The sequence below is a fragment of the Felis catus genome, chromosome D4, assembly GCF_018350175.1.
Source record: "Felis catus isolate Fca126 chromosome D4, F.catus_Fca126_mat1.0, whole genome shotgun sequence".
Classification (NCBI taxonomy): Eukaryota; Metazoa; Chordata; class Mammalia; order Carnivora; family Felidae; genus Felis; species Felis catus.
In genome coordinates this window covers 28262010-28287033 of record NC_058380.1, presented here as the reverse complement: position 1 = coordinate 28287033, position 25024 = coordinate 28262010, and the positions used below count along the sequence as shown (strand labels likewise).

General features: G+C 49.0%; 1 protein-coding gene across 8 annotated transcripts in view; it reads right to left on the bottom strand.

Moving 5' to 3' along the window:
• Positions 1 to 25024, bottom strand: part of DAPK1 (death associated protein kinase 1) — a 185693-nt gene that overhangs the window by 3168 nt on the left and 157501 nt on the right. For all 8 annotated transcript variants that reach the window (XM_045043702.1, XM_045043698.1, XM_023242235.2 and 5 more), the window contains 6 exons: positions 17890 to 18112; positions 10392 to 10580; positions 8331 to 8528; positions 7015 to 7153; positions 5487 to 5607; positions 2514 to 2702 (listed from right to left, as the gene is read on the bottom strand). In XM_045043702.1, the coding sequence (XP_044899637.1) occupies positions 2514 to 2702; positions 5487 to 5607; positions 7015 to 7153; positions 8331 to 8528; positions 10392 to 10580; positions 17890 to 18112 (1059 nt within the window). The remainder of the gene's footprint in view (positions 1 to 2513; positions 2703 to 5486; positions 5608 to 7014; positions 7154 to 8330; positions 8529 to 10391; positions 10581 to 17889; positions 18113 to 25024) is intronic.

The following is a 25024-nucleotide window of genomic DNA, read 5'->3' as shown; positions in this document are numbered from 1 at the left end:
TAAGTTGCACACGGACTCTTTGATCTCACCGCACTGCCCTTCTGTGCAACCCTCGCTCTATCACATCTGTAGACTAAGGTCCAGACTTTGTGGAGACCAGCAGCACAGCAGGATCATTGCCTGCCATATCTCCCCGGTTAGGAAGCTACCCCAATTAAAACTGTGTAAACTATAAGGAGTCACCTGCTCTGTTTTTCTGGTCTCAATGTGGGGGATACTTGACTGTCCGTCCTCCACCCTGTAACAGTGGGAAAACACCCCGCTGCTTAGGAGATCCAGGCTAAAGTACTGAGGGGTGAAATGTCAGGATATTTGCAAAACAAATAAGTAAATAAATAGAAGAGAAAGAGACAAAGCCCAAGGAGCAAAATGTAAACAACTGGTTAATTTAAGTGTGAAGTAGATGAAGATTCCTTGAGCTACTCCTGCAACTTCCCTAAAGGCTTGAGATTTTTCAAAGAGAGATTCAAACTGTTATATGAGTCCACGATATAAAATTTTAACACGCATAGGAGAAAAGGTCTGGAAAGCACCCTGGAGAGGGCAGAGAGGAAGGAGACTATAGTAGATGGCCAGAGGAGACTTGGAGCTTACCTGACCCCTTTATTTCTTTAGAAAGCAAAAGTCTGAAAGAAAGAAATATGACAAAAAGCAGAGACAACTTTGGTCTCTTTGCAACACTCACCCTCCTCTCCTCCCTCCCTGCTCAGGGCCAGGTTTACACACAGTGCTGACCCAAGGGACACTCTGTTCTCACACGGAGTCTGAGGCTCTTCACTGTTTGTACCAAGAGTACTTTCTGGTCCACACTCCGGTGACAGCTTTGAAACACCCTCTGCATATGATTCTGTTCAAACCGGTCCCTAGGTTGACAGTTCCTGGAGGGTAGAGCATCTATCTCTTTTTTTTTTTTTTTCAACGTTTATTTATTTTTGGGACAGAGAGAGACAGAGCATGAACGGGGGAGGGGCAGAGAGAGAGGGAGACACAGAATCCGAAACAGGCTCCAGGCTCTGAGCCATCAGCCCAGAGCCCGACGCGGGGCTTGAACTCACGGACCGCGAGATCGTGACCTGGCTGAAGTCGGACGCTTAACCGACTGCGCCACCCAGGCGCCCCAAGAGCATCTATTTCTTGATAAGGCATTTGGTGGGGACATCATCTGCAGTTCAACCCTGGGCACTGCCGTCCCCTCAGGATCACGGGAGAGAGGCTGAGACACTGGCCACACTGGAGGAGGTTAAGGGGACAGATGACCAAGGGCAGTGAGGGATCCGGGAGCAGAAACAGGCATCATGAGGATAAGTGGTGAGATGTGCATAGGACTTGGGCCTTCCTCACTAGCGGGCAGTAATAGCACTGGGGGAGAGGCTGGTGGCCAAGCAGAGGGGGCCACCTGACCGACATTTCCCTTCCTTACTCCTACCATCAAGTCTTCACTTCATCACTCACTGAAGTCTCAAGGGCAGGGAAATCTACCGGGCAGAGAGAGAAGGAGACGCAGAATCCGAAGCGGGCTGCAGGCTCAGAGCTGTCAACACGAATCCCCACTTGGGGCTTGAACTCACAAACTGTGAGATCTCGACCTGGGCCAAAGTCAGACACTAAACCGACAGAGCCACCCAGGCGCCCCAAATTCAATGACTTTAAAGTACTGCTGGAGAGGTCTATAGATTACTGGTAGTTTCAGTGAAGTTCAGAGGCTCATGCTGTCACTGCATGACACTCTAGTTCAGTTGTAATTTCAGTTGTAATTTCAAGTCTCTATGATTTACATGCACTGGCCTCAAGTCAGAGGTGGGACTGAGACTGCACAGGAAAGAAGCTCCTGGGGTCTAAAAATCTCAGAACTGCTTCTGGGCTTTCACGTTCAGAACTGCCTTTCATGGCCCGGACTAGCCTAAACTGTCCCTGGATGTCACAGGACAGAGAAATACAAAGGCTAGCTCCCCTCTCCCGGGACAGGCATAGGATGCAATTAGAACAGCGATCCCAAACCGTACCCCAGTGTTGGATGCCACATGAGTGGGAGCAAAGATTCCCATTTCTGGGAAAGGCTGTCATTTCTGGGGACACTGCTTGCTGGGCCTTAGTGTCTCTGGACAGGCTCTTGTCATTGCCTTTTCTGGACCATCTGTGAACCCAGGAGTCTGTGTGGAGCAGAAAACAGCCCAGGCCAGAGGCTGCAGGAACCACAGCTAAGCAACAGATGCCCCCGGAGGAGAGGAGAGGCCCAGATGCCCAGTGTGGTAGAAACTGTGCTCCCTGACACAAGCTGGAAAACAAACGCATCAGAAGAAAACCAAACACCAGCTCTTAGGGTGCATGGGAGAGCAGAGAACCGCAGTTCAGAAGATCACCGAAGCCTCTGTGATCGCCACATGTCTGGATATATTATGGGTCATCGGGCAGTTTCCACTCCGCCTCTCCCGGCTCAAACCACCTTCACAGTGGGGACAGAAACCAATCTCCCGAGCCCCTCCCAGACCCCTGCCTGGTCTCTAGCCCCCTACCTCGCCAGCACTGTGGAGCTGCTGGGCTATGCGCCTGAGATCCCCCTCTCTGGCCAGGGGGTTCAGCTGGTCTTGCACATCGTACACGAACTGCTGCAGTGACATCAGTTGGTTGGGCCCGTTGAGCTTCCTCCAGGAAGGCAGCGTGGAGATGATCTTCTCACACAGGTGGGTCATCGGAGGGCAGACCTAGGACACGCAGCACAGGACAGGTCAATTTGCAGCTGAGGGAACTCCCTTGGAGATGTTAGAAACCTTGGCGCTCTTTCCTGCACTATTGCAAAAATACTTCGGATGAGTTAGTGCTTTTTGGTTGGGTACCGGGCAGTTCTTTTGTTAAAGTGTTGCCTCTAAGCAAAATCCATTTGCAAGGGTAAAATGGTATGGATGCTTTCATTTCTTCTTCCTTTTTTTTTTTAACGTTTGTTTATTTTTGAGAGACAGACACAGTGTGCATGGGGGAGGGGCAGAGAGAGAGCAAGACACAGAATCCAAAGCAGGCTGCAGGCTCAGAGCTATCAGCACAGAGCCCGACGCGGGGCTCGAACTCATGAACTGGGAGATCACAACCTGAGCCACCCGGGCACCCCATGGATGCTTTCATTTCTATTGCTAATGATTAAACAGGTGGCAAGGCTTCACAATAATGCTCTTGGACTCAATCACAGTGTTCCCCAACTCCTAAAGTTGTGCGTCCCCTCCCCCCTCCTCGGGAGTGACTGTTTCAGCCAGATGATGGTTAATTTTATGAGCAAAGGAAGAGGAAAAGAGATGAACTGTCATCAGCAATACTGTAGTGGGTTTTTACCAGTATATTAAGTATTTGTGGGATTGCTGTGGAAATACTATTTCAAATTAGACTAATTCTTGGTAATTGGCTTGAAACAGCTTTCTTTTTTCGTAATTTGTTAAAATTCTTATTTGAGTATAGTTGACATGCAAAGTTACATGCGTTTCACGCATGCAACACAGTGATTGGACAAGTCCGTAGGCTATGCTGGGCTCACCACAAGTGTAGCTATGGTACCTCCCACTATTACAATGCCATTGACTAGATTCCCTATGCTGTGCCTTTTATCCCTGTGACCTATTCATTTCACAACTGGAAGGCTGTATCTCCCACCTGCCTTCACCCATTTTGCCCATCCCCTCACCCCCCTTGAAATAGGTTTTTAATCTTTTAATTTGATGAAATAAATCATCTATGTGACAGGCCCATATAATCCGCACACCATCCTAATTAAAAACAAAAACAAAAACAAAACCAACTGCTGCTCTACATCATTAACCAGGCAGTCTCTTCTCGAATCCCACCTTTATGTCAGCTTAATTCCACTCCCTGTTTCTAAAACAAAGTTCCCAAGGATAAAGGCAGTCTGTGGTGGGTTCTGCCTGCTTGGCCTCAGGAATTGAGGGTTGGGGTTGGGAAGCAGACAATCTCACCACACCTCAGCTCAAAACTTCAGGGAACCCCTACAGCCTATCATAGAGGCCCTAACGCCACCACCACCAGGTGGGAAGGTGCTGGTCCTTCACAGACCTCTGTCCCAGATCACTGGCCACTGTTCTCTGCGACTGGCTTCCTCTGAGCTCCCCCAGACTACTCCCCACTCACCCTCTATGCCATAGTGGGGCCCCCATCAGAAGGCAGGAGCCAGGCAGGCTTCAGGAGAGCCCAGAGTTTTCTTGAAGATTCCAAAAGCACATCTGGAACTGGAGCCTGGTGCTGTGAATGGGGGCATTTCCCAGCAGAGAAGGAGTAAGCTGTAACTGGAGGGGCCACTCCCCACCCAGGGAAGGATGGACACAGTCTCCTCATCTACACGCAGGCTGGGGCAGCAGGAACTTTCCAGGGAACATTTTGCCCTTGGGGGTGTTTATCCTTTCTCATCAGTTGGGGAGAACTTTTTGAATATTATAGATTAGAAACTTACGTGTCAGAGGCACTGAGAGTAATTTTTCCAGCCGATTTCTCCTTTTAACTTTGTTTATGGAGTTTATTTGCCAGAAAAGAAATTCTAGCTTTTGTAATGTCAAATAGGTATATTTTCTGCGAAAACTTCTAGGGTCCTCGATATTGCCGAAAGGGTTTTCCAAAGCACAATCAAGTTATTTTAAATACACATTCAAGATACTGCTGTTTGTTTTTTTTTTTTTCTTTTTTACATTTATATGTTTGAATCCACCCACAATCTATTCTGGGGATTTGTAGTGAAAAGAATTCAATCTCACTTCATTCTAGACTAATAGCCAGTCGTGTCAGATCACTGATGAAATAAACATCTTCCCCCAAACTGAAATAACACCTTTGTTTTCTATTAAATTTCTGTAGATGTTGTGCTTTACTTCTGTATTCACTAATTTATTCCATCTATTAGTTTCTTGATTTTGGATTTATTAGTTACACAGCCTTTACAGTATGCCTTATTTATCCTTCTGCTGAAATTTTAAGACAAAACACCCAATTTCCTCATTCCCATGAGTTGCTGGCCGGTACCAGACTAAGTTTATATAACTTGCGAAAACGAAACGTTGAGTAAGATCTTGCCCTCCACGAGCACATTTCAGTTCGTTTAAGTATCTATTACTTTATGTCCTTCAACAAATCTTGCTGGTGACGGTTCTTCTATTGTTCTGCATTTTCTAAGCATTTCACAGTAACTCACTTCTGGGCAGTTTTTATGATTTGTAAAAGGCAATGTCACTTATAAACTAACCATTAACACCGTCAGCATCCCATATGCTCTAAGGTGGGGCCCTCGCTCCTAACTTCCCTCATCTCCCGGCCACGTCCTTGCTTCTCACTTTTCATTCCTTGTTGTAGACCAGTGGGACACAAACACAGCCATACATCTGCCTCGTGCTGGGTCCCCAGAGAACCGAATCTAACCAAGAGGAGCACGAAGAGGCCAGCTCCGGGGTGACTGGATGGTCTGGGCAAAGGTGGAGCTACAGGCTCTCCAGCACACTCACCGAGACAATCTGGCTCCGAATGTCTTGCAGGTGACTTCGCAGTACCTTCATGTCCTTAGAGCCCGATGCGCCGGCATCCAGAACAAACAGCTTGTTTGAAATGTGAAGATCGTTCCCAAACCTAAGGGAAGGGCAGTGGCCTCATCAGGGTGATGTAGTCTCACCAGGGGTCACCATGGACACCAGGCTCCCGTATAGCTAATCTGAAGCCAGAATGTCCTGGTGGCTTTGCAGAGGCTGCCCCCTCCCCACTGTCCACTGGCTCATCATATTACGGTGGTGTGAGGCCCGGGACCCCTGAGCTCCCAGTCCTGCGGATGGGGCGGGGGGGGGGGGTGGCTCAGGTTGCACAAATTGGCAGGGACACAGTATGGGAAGACTTCAGGTCCCCTGATGCAGCACAGGTGAGGCCCATGCTGAGAGGACGGAGGCCACTACAGAGGGACGGGTAAGAGCAGAGGGTAGGCATGAAGGCCACTCCCTCGATGGAAAATACTAGCATGAGCCTTCTTTTTCCTATCAGGAGGACAACAGGGAAGTGTCTGCAGTAGATAAACCAATAGTTTGTGTTACTGGTGGATTATATAGAGATGCAGCTTTAACGTTTTTTGGCCAAACACGAAGTAAAACCACACGTTTCTACACCGTGACCCATGCACATTCGTACTGCTCAGTGAAACAAAAGTTTTCCATAAATGCTTGCCAGGAAAGGCACTCTGGTATTTTCCCCTCCTGTCCATCCCACTTTCGTGACCAGGTCAGGACCTCCTGGTGACTGTCACGAGCCCCTGGTGAGTGGCAACTTAGACTTTGAGAAGTACTGCTCGGTGGTAAGATGACAGTCATCAGAGGAACTGAGAGCCAACCCAACAAAAAGAACCTCACATCTGTGTCAGGCATAGTGACAACAGTCGATGCCACTGTATTATACGACTAACACTTGCTAAGGGTTGAACTTAAACATTCTCACCCAGAATTCAAACTTCTGCCACGCCTGTGGAAATTTCTTACCATTTTCCAGGGGGCGGGGGACAGATTTATTGCCTACTTTTAGTGACTCAATACATGATCAGTTCTGAAGTCTCAAAAAAACAAAAAACAAAAACCACTCTCACCAAAAAATAAATAAAAAGCAAAGACAGAGAAACATGTGAGGTGACAGATGTGCTAACTAACTAGACGGGCGCGTCCTCTCATAACGTGCATCAGATCGCCGCGACACGCACTTCAAGTATCTTAAAATATGATTTGTCGATTATAATTGCCTCCACAAAGCTGAGAACTGACACATGCAACTCCTAACAGAAGGTCCCCTGGGCAGTGGTACCGGGAGGTGAGGAAGGAAGTGATAAGTCTGTTGTTTTACATCCCGTGGCCTTTACTTTGGTTGCATTTATTGTGTTTTCAGCGTTCTGATAAAAAATGAAATCTACGCCACAAAGTCAACCAAGCAAAGGAGGCCTTTGATTCCTTCCTCCGGTGTCCGTGAGCTCTGTGAGATGGCCCCTGTCCCCAGTGGCGCCCTCACCTGTTCCTGATCTCCTTCAGCAAGGACGTGTCCTTGTCGTACCCGAACTCGCCTCCAGCCGGCCGAGGCACGTTCATGATGTCGGCGTGGGTGGCCACCAGCACGACGTGGAGCGGGTTCTTCAGCTTGCCACCAAAGGCTGAGGGCAGAGAACAGACGTTTCACAGGTGGGTTGTCCTTCCTGGTTGTCTCCAAGGCGGGTAAGGTAGGGCGTGCTGGCCAGCCCGCCGTGCAGGGTCACCTCAAGAAGGCCCTGGCCCAGCCAAGAGTGGGTTTCCTGGTCCTCGGGAAGGGCAGCTCAGAAGTGGACCAGCACTGACCACAGAACTCAAGGCAGCTTCTCAGATGTCCCCCCAAGTGGCCCTGCTTGTCCAGTGAGAGGAAATCTGGCTCTGAGCAAAGGCACCTTTCTAAGACCTAGAAAGCTCTGTGAGTGCAGCTACACCCAGAAATGTCCAAAACAGGGCCTGTGGCGGTGCACACAGATAGCCTCTGGTGGGGAGAGTGTTTTGGAAAGAAAACACCAGAATGAGAAAGAGAGGCAGAGTGGATGTACCCTGAGGGGGTTAAGCCCACTTATTTGACTTTTATAGGAAATCAAAAAAAAAATTGATAGCCCAGTTGTGTTTCCACCATGAAAGGCTGCCCAATTCTGTTTTTTTTTTTTTAATTTTTAATGTTTATTTATTTTTGACAGGGGGAGGTGGAAGGGGCAGAGAAAGAGGGAGACACAGAATCCTAAGCAGGCTCCAGGCTCTGAGCTGTCAGCACAGAGCCAGATGCAGGGTTCGAACTCACGAACCAGGAGATCATGACCTGAGCCGAAGTCAGACGCTCAACTGACTGAGCCACCCAGGCGCCCCTCTGTTTTGTACAAAGGAACAAAAGCGTATTCCACGCTAATTTCTGCTCTAGGAATAAAGTTAAGATAATGCCTTCAGTCAATATGGACCCTTCCGTTCTGGATGGAACCACAGAATGAAGGGGGTTCATTCTGCTTATTAATTACGTATCATTAGGTAGAGAGACACAGAGGCCATCTCTGGGAGGAGTCCACCTCTACCCAACAAAAGTGACCACAGCTCTAAAGTATAGGAAGAAAGCGAGAAACAGCTCTCTAGAAATCCCTCAGACTTGGTCTCTGAGGCAGGAGAATGCAATCATGTAACAATTCCCTGCGGAAACATCCAGAGTGGGAATCTTGTCACAGGAAGCAGCGACCAAGGAAGCCTCACTGTTAGCCCTGAGCTGTAGATCCCCCAAGTGGCTGAGCGGCCCATGGGAAGGGCACTCTCCACCAGGACGTGCTGGCTTACCTATGGGTTCTTCAACCGGCACAAGAGACTTCAGGAAATTCAGCCAGAAAATCACTTGGTTCAACTGGATCTCGTAGGGTTCTTCCAGACTGAAAACGATGACGTGGATGGACGTGGGATCATTTGCAGCAAAATAGTCATAACAGCAGAAGTACACTGGATTTCCAGAGAATTCCCACACACTGAAATCACCAACTCCTACAGACAGAATGAAGATTACTATCTGAAACAGCACCAAGTGCCAATCACCATTTTGCTTGCACCTTAGTGACCACCAAGGGAAAGAGTGATGTCCGTAGCATCGACCTGTTTATCTTTGCATCTTCGGAGACACGTGCATTCCATCTCTCCCCCCAGGGATTCCTCCTCACAAGGAAGGAGTCAGGGCAAGATGCCGCCTTGGGTTCCCCGTCAACAAACTCACACAGAGAACGTACATGATAAGATTCCGTATCCTCACATACGTATAAATTCTTTTTGGAACATGACAGGGTAGACGACGTTGAACATAAAAGTCACTACGACATGTAACTTAATTCTGGCTTAGTGATGACCACATTCACCTTCCACAGGTGAGTTAGTGACCTTTTCAGGTGGGTCAGGAGCCAGCAGGCTGCCTGCACAGGGGAAAGACACAACAGTTGATTCGCAGTTCTGCACCTGAAGGATGCGGGCGAAAGCGTGAGGAGGTGGGGGTCCGTGAGGTCACCCAGCGTGGGGGGCAGCTGCTCCCACATACCTGAGTGTGGGTGCAAAGGGTTTTTGTAGAAGTGTCTGTGGGTGAGACTCTGACTGCACTTCCTGAGGCACCTGGCACCTTGCAGTGACCATCCAGACACAGGACCGCCCCACCCCTACATGGCCACACCCCAGCAAGACAGTGACCACCCACCCACCAGCCTCTGGGGGGACATGGCAGGACCACTTATGTTGTAGGATTTCAGGCTCTCTTTCCCTAATTCTACCCTCAGTGCTTATTTTGGGCCAGAAATTCTGTAGTCAACAATTTGGAAGATCCGTGGCTCTTCTGGAGCCCCCTCTAGGAGCACACACACTCCTGGGGATAGGACTCTCTAAGTCTGGCAGCTGAGACCTTGGTGTGAGGGGTTCTGGAACACGGTCTTGAGTCCTCTGAGAATGGGGAGCACTGAGAGCCAGACCTGGGGCAGGAGGGAGTTATGGAGGAGCTGGGTGAAGGCTTGTGGGGTGCTGAGGACACACTTCTCCTCTCCCTATGAAGCATGCCAACCTAGCTCCGGGACCTTGGAGAGTACTCAGCTTTTAGGATAGCACAATGCCCATGGACTTCAATGCCACCTCACTGGGGCCAGCAGGACCTCCATGAAGATGCTCCCGATTGCCATTTTCTGAGCGCCTCCCCTGTGCCACTCTACCATGCACTCGAATGAACATCGGCTCATACATTCTTCACAGATGAGTCTCGAAGAAAATGCTTGATCCCTGCTCTAAACTGCATCTCAACAGGGCAGAAGCTGGTGTTCAAGTGACATGGGCCCAACTGGGGTTCCTGGGAGCTCGGAAGGTGCAGCACCAAGGATTCAGTGGTTGATGGAGATAGTAAACCTTCCCTGGTAACATTTAAAGCTTCACCCCCTTGGAAATGATTGAGAGCACTTGAAATTTTGCCTGTGGGAAAAAACTGCCTGGCCTGTATCATAGCATCAGCCATGAGTGGAGATGTATTCAAGAATCACTCTTCTCATACTTGCATTTGTCAAACTTCTAATGGGATTATATTTTATAAGTTTTCTCATCCAAGTGGATGTTTGGCTCTGCCTAGAAAATGTATCGATTTACTCAGCAGTCATTTATTAAGCACCTACTGTGTGCCTGGGGCTTTGCTAGGTGCCCAGGACAGCAGGGTGTCTGGTTTCACTAGGGGTATTGACCAGCCACGCTTCACTGGGTCATCCCAAGGTCACTTTGTGCGGCTCTTCCTCTGTCCTTCGTGGGGCTGTGACACATGCAGTGGGAGAGGCCCCCGGGGGGGGGGGGGTGATTTACAGTCCGGGCAAAGGGACTCTGGGCGGGCTACTGTACCATTCAGATAGGCGTTCTGGATGTCGATGGCCTTGGTGGACTGGTCATCGGCCGCGCAGTGCGGGTGCTGGGGCGGGGCCACCACCACCTCTAGGGTCCCCCTGGTGAGACCCGGCTCGAACATCATGCTGCGGCTCCTGACGCTCACGTGCTCGCAGCCCGGGTACAGGTTGCTGATGCTCACGGAGCCTGCAGGAGGAGAGGAGGCAGTGAGACCCCGCCCAGGGCGGCGTGTGTGCGTGCGCCCCTCCCACCTCGCCATGCCTTGCCCCTTCCCAGGACACTCTCGTCCCCACCCCCTGCTGGGCTGTGTGGACCCCTCCCGTGTGCCGTGCGGCAGCGGTTCAGGGATGTTGCCTGGATTCTTTCTGGCTGCTGCACCTCCCACATCCCTTTTCTGAGCTGCTCTGGGCCCCAGAGACGGACCCCATGGGCTGCATCTCTGGGGTCCCCCGGCCACTTGGCTCCTGGTTGGGGTCAACCAACGGAAGGCCCTGGACAGGCTGTGGAGAGAGAAGGCCCAGGCGTCCCCCCGCCCCTCCCATCACTCCCAGCTGCTTCTCTGATTCCAGTTGTGTGTCTGTGACTCTAGACACCCGAGCGGCTTCACCCCTGGGCTCCAGCTTTCCCAGGAACACGATTTCTTCCTCTTGTCTTTACAGCCCGAAGGGAAGTAACGGCTTCCTTCTGTTCCAGGACTTGGATGCTTCACCGTCTCTAGAATGAGCCCCTGACTTTTGCCCAGGACACTGTCCTTCCATTAATGTCCCCATCTGGCCCCTGACAGATGCAGGTAAAGTGGTACCACTTGGTACATGAGATGGTGTTAGGTTGACTGCAAATAGATTCTACACAGTGGCAGGCTAGGATTCTCCAGGGAGAGCTGACAGGATTTGGTAAAAGGTAGGCATTCCTACACCTCGGTGAGTTTTCATTAGGAAAGAGTTTTTATACAATATTTTTAAAATAATAATTTCATGGTGGGGGGTGCCTGGGTCGTTCAGTTGGTTAAGCGACCCACTCTTGACTTGGACTCAGGTAATGGTCTCACTATTCCTGGTATCAAGCCCCACATCTGGCTCTATGCTGACAGCATGGAGCCTGCTTGGGATTCTCTGTCCCTCCCTGTTTGCCCTTCCCCTGCTCTCTCTTCTCTCTCTCAAAATAAATAAATAAACTTAAAAAAATAATTTCACAGGGATATATTGAAATCATAGAAAGAAAACATGATTTTTTGCTAACTGCTGACCTCTAGTGGTGAAAAGTGGCAGGGCAGGCCTGACGGAGAAGGTACCTTTGCACCCTGGACAGAAGACCCATATAAGCTACCAAAACTGAAACAGGAAGAAATAGAAAATTTGAACAGACCCACAACCAGTAAAGAAATTGAATCAGTAATCAGAAATCTCCCAGAAAACAAGAGTCCAGGGCCAGATGGCTTCCCAGGGGAATTCTACCTAACATTTTAATGCCTATTCTTTTGAAACTACACCAAAAAATAGAAATGGAAGGAAAACTTCCAAACTCATTCTATGAGGCCTGCATTACCTTGGTTCCAAAACCAAAGGCCCCACTACAAAGGAGAATTACAGACCAATTTCCCTGATGAACGCGGTCGCAAAAATTCTCAACAAGATAGTAGCAAATCAAATCCAACAATACATTTAAAGAATTCACCACAATCAAGTGGATTTATTCCTGGGATGCAGGGCTTCTTCAATATCCCCAAATCAATCAACGTGATACACCAAGATTAATAAAAGAAAGGATAAGAACCACATGAGCCTCTCAACAGATGTAGAAAAAGCATTTGAGAAAATATGGCATCCTTTCTTGATAAAAACTCTCAAAGGGGCATCTGGGTGGCTCACCTGGTTAAGCACTGGACTCTTGATTTCAGCTCAGGTCATGATCTTACAGTTCATAAGGTTGAGCCCTGTGTTGGGCTCTTCACTGGCAGTGCAAAGCCTGCTTGGGATTCTCTCTCCCCCTCTCTTTGCCCCTCCCTGGCTCACTCTCTCAAGATAAATAAATATACATTAAAAAAATTCTTTTAAACCCTCAAGAAAGTAGGGATAGAAAGAACATACCTCAACATCATAAAGGCCATATAAGAAAGACCCACAGCTAATATCAACCTCAATGGGGAAAAGCTGAGAGCTTTCTCCTTAAGGTCAGGAACATGACAGGCATGTCCACTCTCATCACTGTCATTGAACATAGCATTGGAAGTCCTAGCCTCAACAATCAGACAACAAAAAGAAATAAGGAGCATCCAAATCAGCAAGGAAGAAGTCAAACTTACATTCTTCACAGAGGACATGATACTCTATGTGGAAAACCCTAAAAGACTCCACAAACTGCTGGAATTGATACACAAATTTAGCAAAGTCGCAGGATATAAGATCGATGTACAGAAATCTGTTACATTTCTACACACCAATAATGAATCATCAGAAGAAGAAATCAAGGAATCAATCTCATTTACAATTGCATCAAAAACTGTAAGATACTAGGAATAAAACTAATGAAAGGGGTAAAAAGTCTGTACACTGAAAACTAAAGAAAGTTTATGAAAGAAATTGAAGAAGACACAAAGAAATGGAAGAACATTCCATGTTCATGGGTTGAAAGAATAAATATTGTTAAAATGTCAATACCACCCGAAGCAATCTACATATTCAATGGACCCCCTATCAAAATAACACCAGCATTCTTCACAGAGCTAGAACAAATAATTCTAAAATTTGTATGGAACCGGAAAAGACCCCCAATAATCAAAGTAATCTTAAAAAATAAAACCAAAGCTGGAGGCACCACAATTCCAGATTCAAAATGCATTACAAAGCTGTAATCATCCAGACAGTATGATACTGGCACAAAAACAGACACATAGATCAATGGAACAGAATAGAGAACCCAGAAATAGACCCACAAATGTATGGCCAACTAATCCTCAACAAAGCAGGAAAGAATATCCAATGGAAGAAGGACAGCCTCTTCAGCAAATGGTGTTTGGAGAACTGGACAGCAACATGCAGAAGAATGAACCTGGACCACTTTCTTACACCATACACAAAAATAAACTCAAAATGGATGAACGACCTAAATGTAAGACAGGAAGCCATCAAAATCCCTGAGGAGAAAACAGGAAGCAACCTCTTTGACCTCAGCCGCAGCAACTTCTTACTAGATGTGTCTCGAGAGGCAAGGGAAACAAAAGCAAAAATGAACTACTGGGACCTCATCAAGATAAAAAGCTTCTGCGAAGGACTGGGACCTCATCAAGATAAAAAGCTTTTGCGAAGGAAACAATCAACAAAACTGAAAAACAACCAATGGAATGGGAGAAGATATTTGCAAATGACAGATCACATAAAGGGTTAGTATCCAAAATATAAATAACTTATCAAACTCAACACCCCAAAAAACCAAATAATCCACTGAAGAAAAGGGCAGAAGACATGAATAGACACTTCCCAAATAACACATCCAGATGGCTCACGAACACATGAAAGATGCTCAACATTACCCATCATCAGGGAAATACAAATCACCACAATGAGATACCACCTCACACCTGTCAGAATGGCTAACATGAACAACACAGGAAACAACAGGTGTTGGCGAGGATGCAGAGAAAGGGGAACACTTTTGCTCTGTTGGTGGGAATGCAAACTTGTGCAGCCACTCTGGAAAATGGTATGGAGGTTCCTCAAAAAATTAAAAATAGAATTACCTCATGATCCACCAATTGCATTACTAGGTATTTATCCAAAGGATTCAAAAATGCTGATTTGAAGGGGCACATGTACCCCAATGTTTACAGCAGCACTATCAACAACAGCCAAATTATGGAAACAGCCCAAATGCCCATCAACAGACGAATGGATAAAGAAGATGTGGTTTATATATACAATGGAATACTATTAGGCGATGACAAAGAATGAAGTCTTGCAATTTGCAACTATGTGAATAGAACTACAGTGTATTATGCTCAGCAAAATAAGTCAAAAAGAGAAAGACAAATATATGATTTCCCTCATATGTGGAATTTAAGAAACAAAACAAATGAGCATAGGGGAAAGGAAGAAAAAATAAAATAAGATAAAAACAAAGAAGGAAGCAAACCCTGAGAGTTTGTTCTTTTTTAAAAAAAAATTTTTATGTTTATTCATTTTTGAAAGAGACAGAGTACAAGCAGGGGTGGGGCAGAGAGAGAGGGGGACACAGAATCTGAAGCAGGCTCCAGGCTCTGAGCTGTCAGCACAGAGCCCGATACGGGGCTCGAACCCACGAACTGTGAGATCATGACCTGAGCCGAAGTCAGACGTTCAACCGACTGAGCCACTCAGGCGCCCCTGGAGTTTGTTCTTAAATACAGAGAACACACTGAGGATTATGGAGGGGAGGTGGGTGGGGGGATGGACTAAATGGGGGATGGGCTTTAAGGAGGACACTTGTTGGGATGAGCAGTGAGTGTTACACGTAAGTGATGAATCACTAAGTTCTACTCCTGGAACCAATACTACACAGTATGTTAAGTAACTTGAATCTAATTTAAAAAGGAAATGAAAAAGACACTTCTTCCCACTTGTTCTTCTCTGGGGAGAGCAGGCAGCAGCCCCTGCAGGGTGGCTCCTGGACACTCGCTCCCCCTCTGCTCTGGGTCATCTCCTTCCTCCTGCAGCCCCACATGCCACAGCTGTGATACTCAGCTGGCCACAGAGTGAGTGTATGTGTGGTGGCCAGACCACGCAGCGTGGGGTAGGGACCAAGTGACCTGAGTGCCTGCAGACAGGGGTGGCAGACATGTCGCCTGGTCTTGGCTTTCTGGCTGGTGTCAGCCCCCAACCTCCAGCATGTTCAGGAGATGACCTCGGAAAGGGCCAAGTTGCTAACACGAACCAGCTCCCTGCTGTCTGTGAGATATGAATGCACTCCATATAAATGGAACATTTATATCCGATATCGGGGATGTGAATCAGTGTACCCAGAGCTTCCAATTTTCCACAAAGAGCCTCGTATCCAAATTTCTTGGTGAATGAGTTCTGAATGTCAGCAGTAAATCCAATTTTCCTCCTCCCCGTCTCTTGTATCACATATAGCTGGGTTTCAGCCTCTGCTTTAGACACACATTATGTCTCTGAGGCCCGGGTTACTTCTCTCTAAAGCAGGTTCGTGAGAATCCAGTGAGATGACACATGTGCGGCACCTGAACCCAGGTCAGCACAGAGGAGGTCAACCACAGGCTGCTCTCCACTCTTTCTTGCTTCTAGGTTTTACTGTGGTCTCCCCAAGGGGCAGCCACTTTGCCAGCTGGATCTCCTTGTGGTGTCCCCTTGGCCTGCTCTTGTGTCTTTCCAGCATCTGCCACTTTCTTCACTCTTGCGAATCCCCAAGGGGACTTTCTTTCACACGAGTGACCAGGGAGAGCAGACCTGTGCCTCCTGAGAGAACAAAGCCGCCCGCTCCCAGGAGAAGGGACTACCACATGATGGTCCCTCCCTTCAGCTGCTTTTGGTGGCAAAACCAGCATCGACGCCAGGGCACCAGGAAGATTCTAAAGAACTGAGTCACGTGGGACACAAGAGCAAGCAGTGATTACCTCCTAGCACCCCTGTGGGGGAAGCCCGACCCCACTAACCTGTTATCTTGACAGAAATTTGAGGGTTCAGACTGGAGAGACAGCTCTGAACAATTCTAAACAGAGGAAGACCCTCTGTGTCTCTGCCGACTGCAGCCAAGTGGCTTCTCTGGTCCAGAGCAGACTTCGTCCTCCACAGAACATTCTGTGACCGAGCCCCATGACCAAGTCTCCCTCGGCGCTGCCTGGAGGACGCCGCTATAACACCGTGACCCTGGCTGATAATGCAGCCTTCCTGAGGCGCGTTTTGTCAAGGATCTACTTCCAGATTCTTCCAGATGTGGAAGATGAGTGGACACATTACTTCGGAGAGGTGAGGGATGCGCAGGAGATAGAATCTGTGGCTGGTTCAGTTCAGCTCATGGGCTTATAGTGCATAATCTTCATACCCAACGAGGACTCACAGACATTGCAGATCCCAGGTCTAAATAGAGGTCTTTGTCTTTGTCTCTGTCCCTCCCCCTTTTCCTCTCTCACACACAGATACACACTCACAAACAAGGGCGTGGTTCACACACAGAGGCTGAACCTAATCATTAAATCTGGAAAACTACTGGCTTCAGACAAGGTGAAACCCATCTTACAAACTGAGCCCAAATTATGGGAGACGATGGGAAAATGTGTGTCTGAAATGCCCTTATACTCCAGACGGAGTTGTAAGCATCGTCCCTAAGCACTGGCTCGGGAGTCAGACACATCAAGAATGCCAGCTGTGTGACACCGGGCAGCCCATTTGACCCCTCAGGGCTTCAGTGAAATACCCTGCAGGCTGTCGTGTGGATCAAAGGAGGTGTTACACGTACCACATTTTGTCCAGTGCCTGGCACACACTCAGTGCTCAGAAAGCACAAGCAATAGGTGTGAGCGACACTGTAGTCATACTAATTATAAATCCACTGTGGTTATTATCTCAGCGTCTGCTTGTAACTCCACTGCTGTTCAGAGTAAAGAAGTTGAAAGGGTGTGTAAATCTCAGTCAACTGTCCCCTAGCCCTGACGAATGCTCCCCAGACACTCCTCCTCATGGACAGAGAGACTGCGTAGAAACAAAACGGTAAAACCGCTGTTTTCAATGTGGGGGGACTGATAAGACACCTTGTAATATCACGGGTAGAAACTGAGTCCCTGCACAAAATGGAGAGTGAGGAAACTGTGAAGGGTTATATTCTTATCTTTGCAAAACGGGACTCCCCCAGTCAGGCTGTGTGTGAGTGGATGGACCAACCACAAAATCCTTAGGGAGCCTTTCGAAACCACCAACCTACTTGGAGTCGCACAGGGATGGAACCGAATTTTGTTGCTGTGTTCCTGAGTCACTGGGTGTGCCCAGCATTCCAAAAAGAAAGCCTAAGGGGGAGAACCCATCTTGGGGCCAATATTCGACGTGTACAATCTGGAACCTGTATTTGTTCATGTGACTTGTGTCTTCAAGGGCCGGGTACCCTGGTCTGTATTTTTACCCATGTAGCAGATATGTTCTATTCTGTCCCATTGCATTTAAAATACATTCACATAAACTGCACATAGGATACAATTCACCGCATTACCCATTTTAGAGCAGAACACGACACCATTCTATGATCCGCGCATTTGCAGTCTGGATCTTTGTGTCTGTGAACATGACTTTGGTGAGGCCCTGTCCTTGCTATTACTGGGGCATCTGCACGAGCAGACCAACACATGGCCCACAGCCGGGGCAGACTAACACCTAAAGCCACCAAGACAGTGAGATCTGGTCACCCCAGGCCAGGTAACCAACACAAAGCTAGCACTCCTCCTAGACCGTGACAGGAGACAAGCACAAAAGCAAGCACCTAGTGGAGAGGCAGGGGCAGGGGAGGAGGCGCCTACCTGCTGGTTTGGATGCCAGGGGTGAGGGCGGGAACCTGGCGGAGCTGGCAGAGGAAAGTCTGGGCCGGCGTCGTCTGAAGAAGCTTCTCAGCAGCCCACACTTGAGAGACTCCACCAGGGTGGTCTTCCCAGAGCCTGAGTGGCCGAACAGCTTCAGTTTGATTCTGGATTGGAGGTTCTGTGTGGGCCGCAGCTGCTGGATGAAGAGTCCTCGGTGCGTATCCTGCACACAGATGAAAAGGGGCGAATTAGCCACAGAGAAAGAGAAGGCTCTGAGCAAACAGCCAATGCCGACTCTTACAGTTAGGAACTCTCGCCGTGTCCTTCCTCAGAGTTCTCTGGTGATGAGAAGGCTTAAGAGCTACTCTCTTGGGAACTTTTAAATATGCAATACAGTACTATGAATTGTGGTCCCATCCTGTACAGCACATCCTGGCATTTACTTATTTTACCCCTGGAAGTTTGTACCCTGGTCTGTGACGCTTACCTGTGTTGCAGATGTTTTATTCTGTCCCATGGTATCTATAAAAAAGATTCATGTACAGTGCACATAACATGTAATTGACCATTTATGACTGACCAAAGTTCTGTGGCTTTACTACATGTACAATGTGTACAACCAGCACTGCTCTGGGTTCCAGAGCATTTCCATCCCCTAAGGAATCTCTGTAGCTATAACCAGTCACCTCCTTTCCCTGCCCGGGCCCTGGCAACCACTGGTGAGCTCTCTGTCACCAGGGAGGTACCCGTGTCCATGGCATTTTTGTGCACAAGAAATGGGGTGGAGTAACTCCTGTGAAGCCGTCAATTTAAAGGGGAACCAGGGCCAGCCCATCAAGAGTGGCCAGGGACCCCTGCTCCTCTGTGTGGAGGGGTCCCATTCCCTCACGACACCATGATGGCGCCAGATGCTGAGAAGGGGCATCAGGAAGTACATACACGATGCTGTGGTGGGGCCGGGGACCCCGTAACCTTCCCACTGTCCTCTCTCAGCCCTGCAGAGAGAAGCAGGATAATTCAACATTCACTCACTCACTCATCAGCACACATTTATGGAGGCGCCAGGGGCTGAGCAAAGTGCAGGGAACAGGAACGTGTAGACCCAGCCCAGATCCGTGTCCTGGGGACACAGAGACACGTGAACACTGACACCAAAGACAACAAGAGCACTTTGATAGGACAGTGTGGGCAGGTGTTCTGTGCACCCAGAGAGCCCACCTGGACATCTGCACAGTCAGGCACGGCTCTCGCCGCCCTGGCTCCATCCACCCTCACAGCCAGCCTGCTTTCCCACCCCCAGCCTGATCCTGGCCCCAGAACAGGGGCCTGTTGGAGTGTGGGCTGCAGGCTCAGGGTCCTTCCACGACCCAGGATGGTCCCTCCGCTTTAACCTGTTAACTTCCATACATCCGGGGACCGCTTTTACTGGGTTCTCTTCAGGAACGTTCCTCCCCAGGAGGCTCCAGCCCAGGTGGGGTTCTCCATCATGACCCCGCTAGACTGTAGGGTGTGGTGGGATGATCTTCCCCCTCAACTGGGAGCCAACTTGAGGAGAAAGTCGTGTCCCCAGCACCTGGCAGGGAGGTGCTCAATAAAGGGGTGTGTAGAAATGACAGGACTCAGGGGGACCTGCAGGAGCCTCTCAGAGGGAACTGCCTGCTTTTAGTCTCCTGTGGTCTCAGGCCTGGCAGACTCTGCTTCCAGCTCTCACCCCGGGAGGGGGGATGTCCTGCTGGCCTCTTCCCGCTGAGCCACGGTGGCTTCTTCCACTGACCACCCAGCAGACCACCTGTCAGACTCCACTGACCACCTGTCAGACTCCACTCCTTCCCCATTTTCTCTGTGTGACCCTGACCTTCCTTCTCCACATGGCAACACTGCCTCCTAGTGGGCACGGTGGGAATGGGCGCTACGTTTTCAGTTCTTGATGTTGGGGGTGCTCGTGGATGTGGGTGCTATGTGTCCACACACGTTTACACATGTCCTGGACGGTAACAACTCCCTGGGTCCACCTGAGCGCTGAGTGTCTGCTGAGCATTTATTTAAGAGAAAAACTTGCTTATGATTACATGACCTTAGGCTTAACTGCATGCCACATATGACCCAGCCTGTTTTGGAGAGTGTGTTATCTCAATAGTTGAGATTTCCAAGAATGCAAATGCATAATAAATTGGTAAAAATATATATATATATATATATATATATATATATATATATATATATATATATATAACCCTTCACGAGCTCCTACCCTGACTTGCGAAAATCAGGTCGACAAGCTGCTACAGTGTCCGCGTGCCATCCCAGCACTCCAGGATGCACGGGTGTCTGCAGGCACTTCATAGTGACCGTGCACAGGTCCCCATACCTGCCAATTTCACTACAACCCTCATGCCCTGGGCCCCAGCATTTATACGCTGCAACACATTATATTTCACTATAGATATTCCCTTTGATGTCTTTGGTATGTCACAGGGAGGCCATTCCATTCACATTTAACATAATCTGTGCAGGTACTTGTTTGTCATCTGTGAACTCCTCCCCCTGCCCAGTGCTCTGTAGAACTTGACGCTGTCCTTATTCTAGCTTCTCCCTTAGCCGCAAATTCCAATAAGTTCAGACACAAAGCCCTGCAGGGGAGGGAAAGGGCTGGGGGACCCCTGAATTGTGACCCAAGTCAGTGCAGAGGCTGAAGACATTCTGTTGTGACACAGTCACTCATCCCAGAGCTGCCCACCAGGCGGGAAGAGATAGGGTGCTCCCTGATGCCATGTAGTGTTACAGATAAGCCCTTGACCCCAGAAGCAAATCTGCCTCCCAACCCTCTAATTTATCCTTCAAAGCCTGCCCTTTCCCCTTCCTTTCCAATCAGTCCCTGGCACTCCCTTCCCCTGCACAGGAAGCATCTAAACTGCAGTCACCATGTCCTTGAGCATCACCATCCACTAGGAGTATCTCACCAAGTGGAATAGAACATTCTCCACCTATTTTGTAACACACAGCTTACTAACATATTGATTCTTTTGAGGACACCAGTGTCCTCTTCTCCTGTGACAGGGGAAAGGCAGAAAACCTGCTTCTGGCTGTAATCCAACCACCAGCTCCCAGGGACAGTGTGCAATTAGTTGGTTTGTGGCCCTTTTCTGCTTTGTGCACTTCTGATCTTGGCAGCTTGACTTTGGCCATCACGTGCCCTGTGTGCCAGACTGAGGGTATGTGTGTCCCCTCTGCCTGAGTCCCTCAGGCCCTTGCAGTCTGAAGACCTAGAGGCTTGGTAACCATGGCACACTGCTGCAGCCCCAGAAGACTTCCAGAAGTTTCTTTGGCTTGCTCCAGGGCAGCTGAGGGAAGTCATGTATATGCTTTGCTCAGTGCTGCCCTCAAATGACTACAGTTCACTCCTTTAAATTCCATGCAGGGTATTGGGGGCTAGAAGCTGCAGGCAATGTGTTTGCTGCTTCCCCGGCCAGACCGAGAACAGAGGCAGGCAGGGATGAAAACTCTTGCTTGGTCCTAACTCTAGTCAAGGTTCTCTGTGTCTTGCCCTGTCCTTGGCCAAGTTAGCTTAGTTTTAGCAAGAATCCTGTTCGGTCAGTTTAGTAAAAATCCCACTCCTTCCTACGTGATGAAATTTCTCACCTCTCCCCTATATCTGACCACCTGGCCTGCTTTGGCAAGAATCCTGTTGAGTACGTCCCTACACACAGGCTCTGGGATGCCAGTGTGATAAGGTGAGCCATGCCTCACGTTTTCCTTCTAATCCCCAAATCTGACCCAGGGACATTCAAATGCTCCCAATGACATTCCTTGTATACCCCATGCTGCTCCCCCATGATGCCCTTGCCAGGGGTTCTCCCTGCTTCCCCACCCACTGGCTGTGCTGGGACTGACTCATCCACCCTTCACCTTCTCTTTGGAAAGAAGACAAGTTTGGAAAGAGCTCCCCATCAAGATGGACAGATCTGCCATAAGGCAAGAAAGCAAAATATGAGTCTTCTTTCTAAGGAGACCCAACCTGGTCCTGCAGGATAATCCCTCCTCTTGCTCACTAAGAGCCTTGGAGAATCTGAACACAACCGATTTTGATGCAGAAGTACAACAGAAGATGCTGAAATCTCTCCCGGACTGCAGGTGGGTGGCGCATTTTCTCTTGTCACCAGTAGGCGGTGGCACAAAGACTGTTGGGGCCTAGAGCAGTGTCCCAGGGAAGGCAGCTGCCATCACCAGACAGGCGTGCTCTCCAAGGCTGACTGTGGTTCTGACGCAGAGAGGGCCTGAGGAAGACAGTGAGTTTGCCCCCCCTCCCCCCGCCCCACAGCTCTGAAGGTGGGAGAACACCGATTTCTTTGGAGGGAGCACACAAGTCCCTCTGTGGTCTCTACCTACCAGGAGATCCAAGGCCACCTGTGCCCTGGTGGCCACAAAGCCCCGCCTCATCAGACCTTCCTGCATTAACACCAAGGACTACCATGTTTCCTAAATTCTGGCTTCTGCCTTGGAATATTCTCCTGTGGTTAGTGCAGAGGTGAGGGCTGGGGTGGCCATGGCGGTGAGCCTCTAGCAGGTGAGTCTGCCAGGCTTGGGGAGAGGTGGGGAAAGCAGCAGGGAACGTGAGGATCAGAATTCTGAACCAGTCCTGCCTTCCAGGTGGTCAGCAGGTGTATTTGTGTAAGTGGGAGGCACAACATGGACTATTTCCCCATTTGCTTTTGTTAACTTTACACTTTAAATATTTACCCAGGGATGGGCACCCTCCATCTGCACTCCTGCCCATGGGTCACAGTGTAACTGAGCCTGGAAAACCCCATCCAAGTGCCGTCATATCTCACCTGGCTTCCAAGACCACTTCCTACCTGGTCTCTGTCGGGGCAGTCAGAGGGCAAGTCCCAAAATGAGAGTCAGATTTTGCTCCCACCTGCTGAACACAACTGGACCAAACCCAGTCTCCTGACCTAGGTTTGTAAAGCCGCCTACCTCTCTGATCAGTTACCATTCTCTCCCAGACCACCAAGCTCAAGTCCTGGTGCAGGCCCATCCCCCTCCTTTTTGTTTTCTAGGACACACCCACCCAGCTTTTTACTGCCCCAGACCCTTTGCACTCACTTTTCTCTCTGCTTCCTCCCCACCACCTTCTCTGGTTGCCTTCCCTCTCCAATCTTTCATGTGTTGGTTTAAATGTCACCAGCAGAGTGGGTGGAAAGTAACTCCCCTCCCTTCTCTAATTTCACCCTGTTTGAATCCCTGCACGTACAGCAGGGGCAACGATCCTTCTATAAAGGGCCAGGTGGTCTCTCCTATGATTGTCATGTACGCAGAAACCGGCCATAGATAGTAGAAAGTCAATGGGTGTGGCTGTGTTCCAATAAAGCTTTATTTACAAAAACAGGTGGTGGACCCACTTTGGCTGGGAGGCCATTGTTTGCCAACCCCTGACTTACCCCATCTGGTATTTTTCTTTATTCGTTTTTTGGCTGAGTTTTGCTTCTTTTGTTCACTGTGGTCTCTCCTGTGCCTAGAATAGTTCTTAGCATATCTAGACATTGTGAATATCTTTTAAATGAATATTATTTGGTAACTGCATTGCTCTTTGATGCCCTGGGGAATCCTGGTTTCTAGCTAACTTTCTTCCTGCACCTTTACCCCTGGCAATTTAGCTCCACTTTCCCATCAGCAAAGATGACTAAACATCAGCAGATTGACAGGGAAGACATCTGAAATCTGGGAAAGCCAGATAAGAGCATAGGGAGGTGATGTGGCTTTCCCCACATGGCAGGATGCAATTAGACCCAGCAGGGAAGGAGCAGCAAGTCTTAATTATGCAAATGTAGCTTCCTTGTGCTGAATTTTAAATTCTGGGTAAATTCTACACTTTATCCTATTTTCCAAAATATTCCCAGGCACCTTTCTTCACTGTCTCATCTTAGGTGTAAGAACAGCAACTATTTTAATGTCAGCTTATTAAAATCTAATTGGAAGGACAATCAAACCCCCCAGTGTGAGGGCACTGAACATGCAGGTGGGAAGAGACACGTGTTGTGGGCTCTGCGCGGGGCACCAGAGGCTCCAGCACACGGCTGCCCCCAATCACTTCGTGGTGAACTGGGTCACAGCACACCTCGCCCAGCTCAGGCCTGTCCCGGGTTCTTCCTTTCCCCACAAGCTCTGGCCTGGCCACCCCCACCCCCACCCTGCCCAGATGCACTGGCTGCAAGGTCTCATCTCTCCAGGGTCAGCCCCCCTGAGCTGTCTAAGGACCCAAGTAGCCTCTTGCTGTGCTCTGACCAGTCCTCTGCTGCCCCCTGCAGGTCCACAAGACGACTTAGGTTTTATTTCTGGAACAGGAAGCTCCTGGCTTCCCCAGCAAACCTTTAAAAATCTGTTCCTAGGCTTGTCAACTGATTAGACGTGAATTCAAGGGGGCATTTCTGTTGCTAATTTGGTCCACTTGGAAACCTATTTCAAGGCCAACCCCCTGCTGTGCAAATACAGACTTATCCCCATGAATGTGTTTAGGATCCACAGGGAGGGGGGTCTTACAGAGGATGGTTCTCTCCCAGGGGTGTCAGGAAATGTGCAGTTTTTGATTTCACAATGAATGCGGGAGGGGCCAAGATGACTGGAGCTGCTTGGGGGTCCTCTTATCTTGTAAGGACAGGAAGTCCCACCACCCCAAACTGCCCACTGCACCCTGGTGAGAAAGACTGGGAACATCAAGAAGAAATGACATGGAAAGGAAATTGGTGACACGATGCTCCTATGTAGAGATTGCCCTCTTCCTTTCCCTTATCTGCGGATCCTGGTGTGATCACTCTCCTCCAGGTGACCCGACTTATAACTGCAAATACATCTACTGTCTTGGCTTCTCTGTAGGTATCACCTGCTCCTCCTGACAACCTACCACAAGTCCTTGCTGACGTCTTCTCCAGGGTCACTCCTGTGACGCCTCAACCACTTTCAAGAACCAGATTCCAGGACCGGGCGTCCCCAATTCCAGGCAGTTACTTATTTGAAAATATATTTATTTTAAAAGACACGAATGTGGTTAGAAATACGGGGGAGCCAACTCCTCCCTTTCTGCCTCATCAGGAAGCTGAGTCTAGAGCCTTCTGAGGCAATGACTGCAGCAAACAAATCA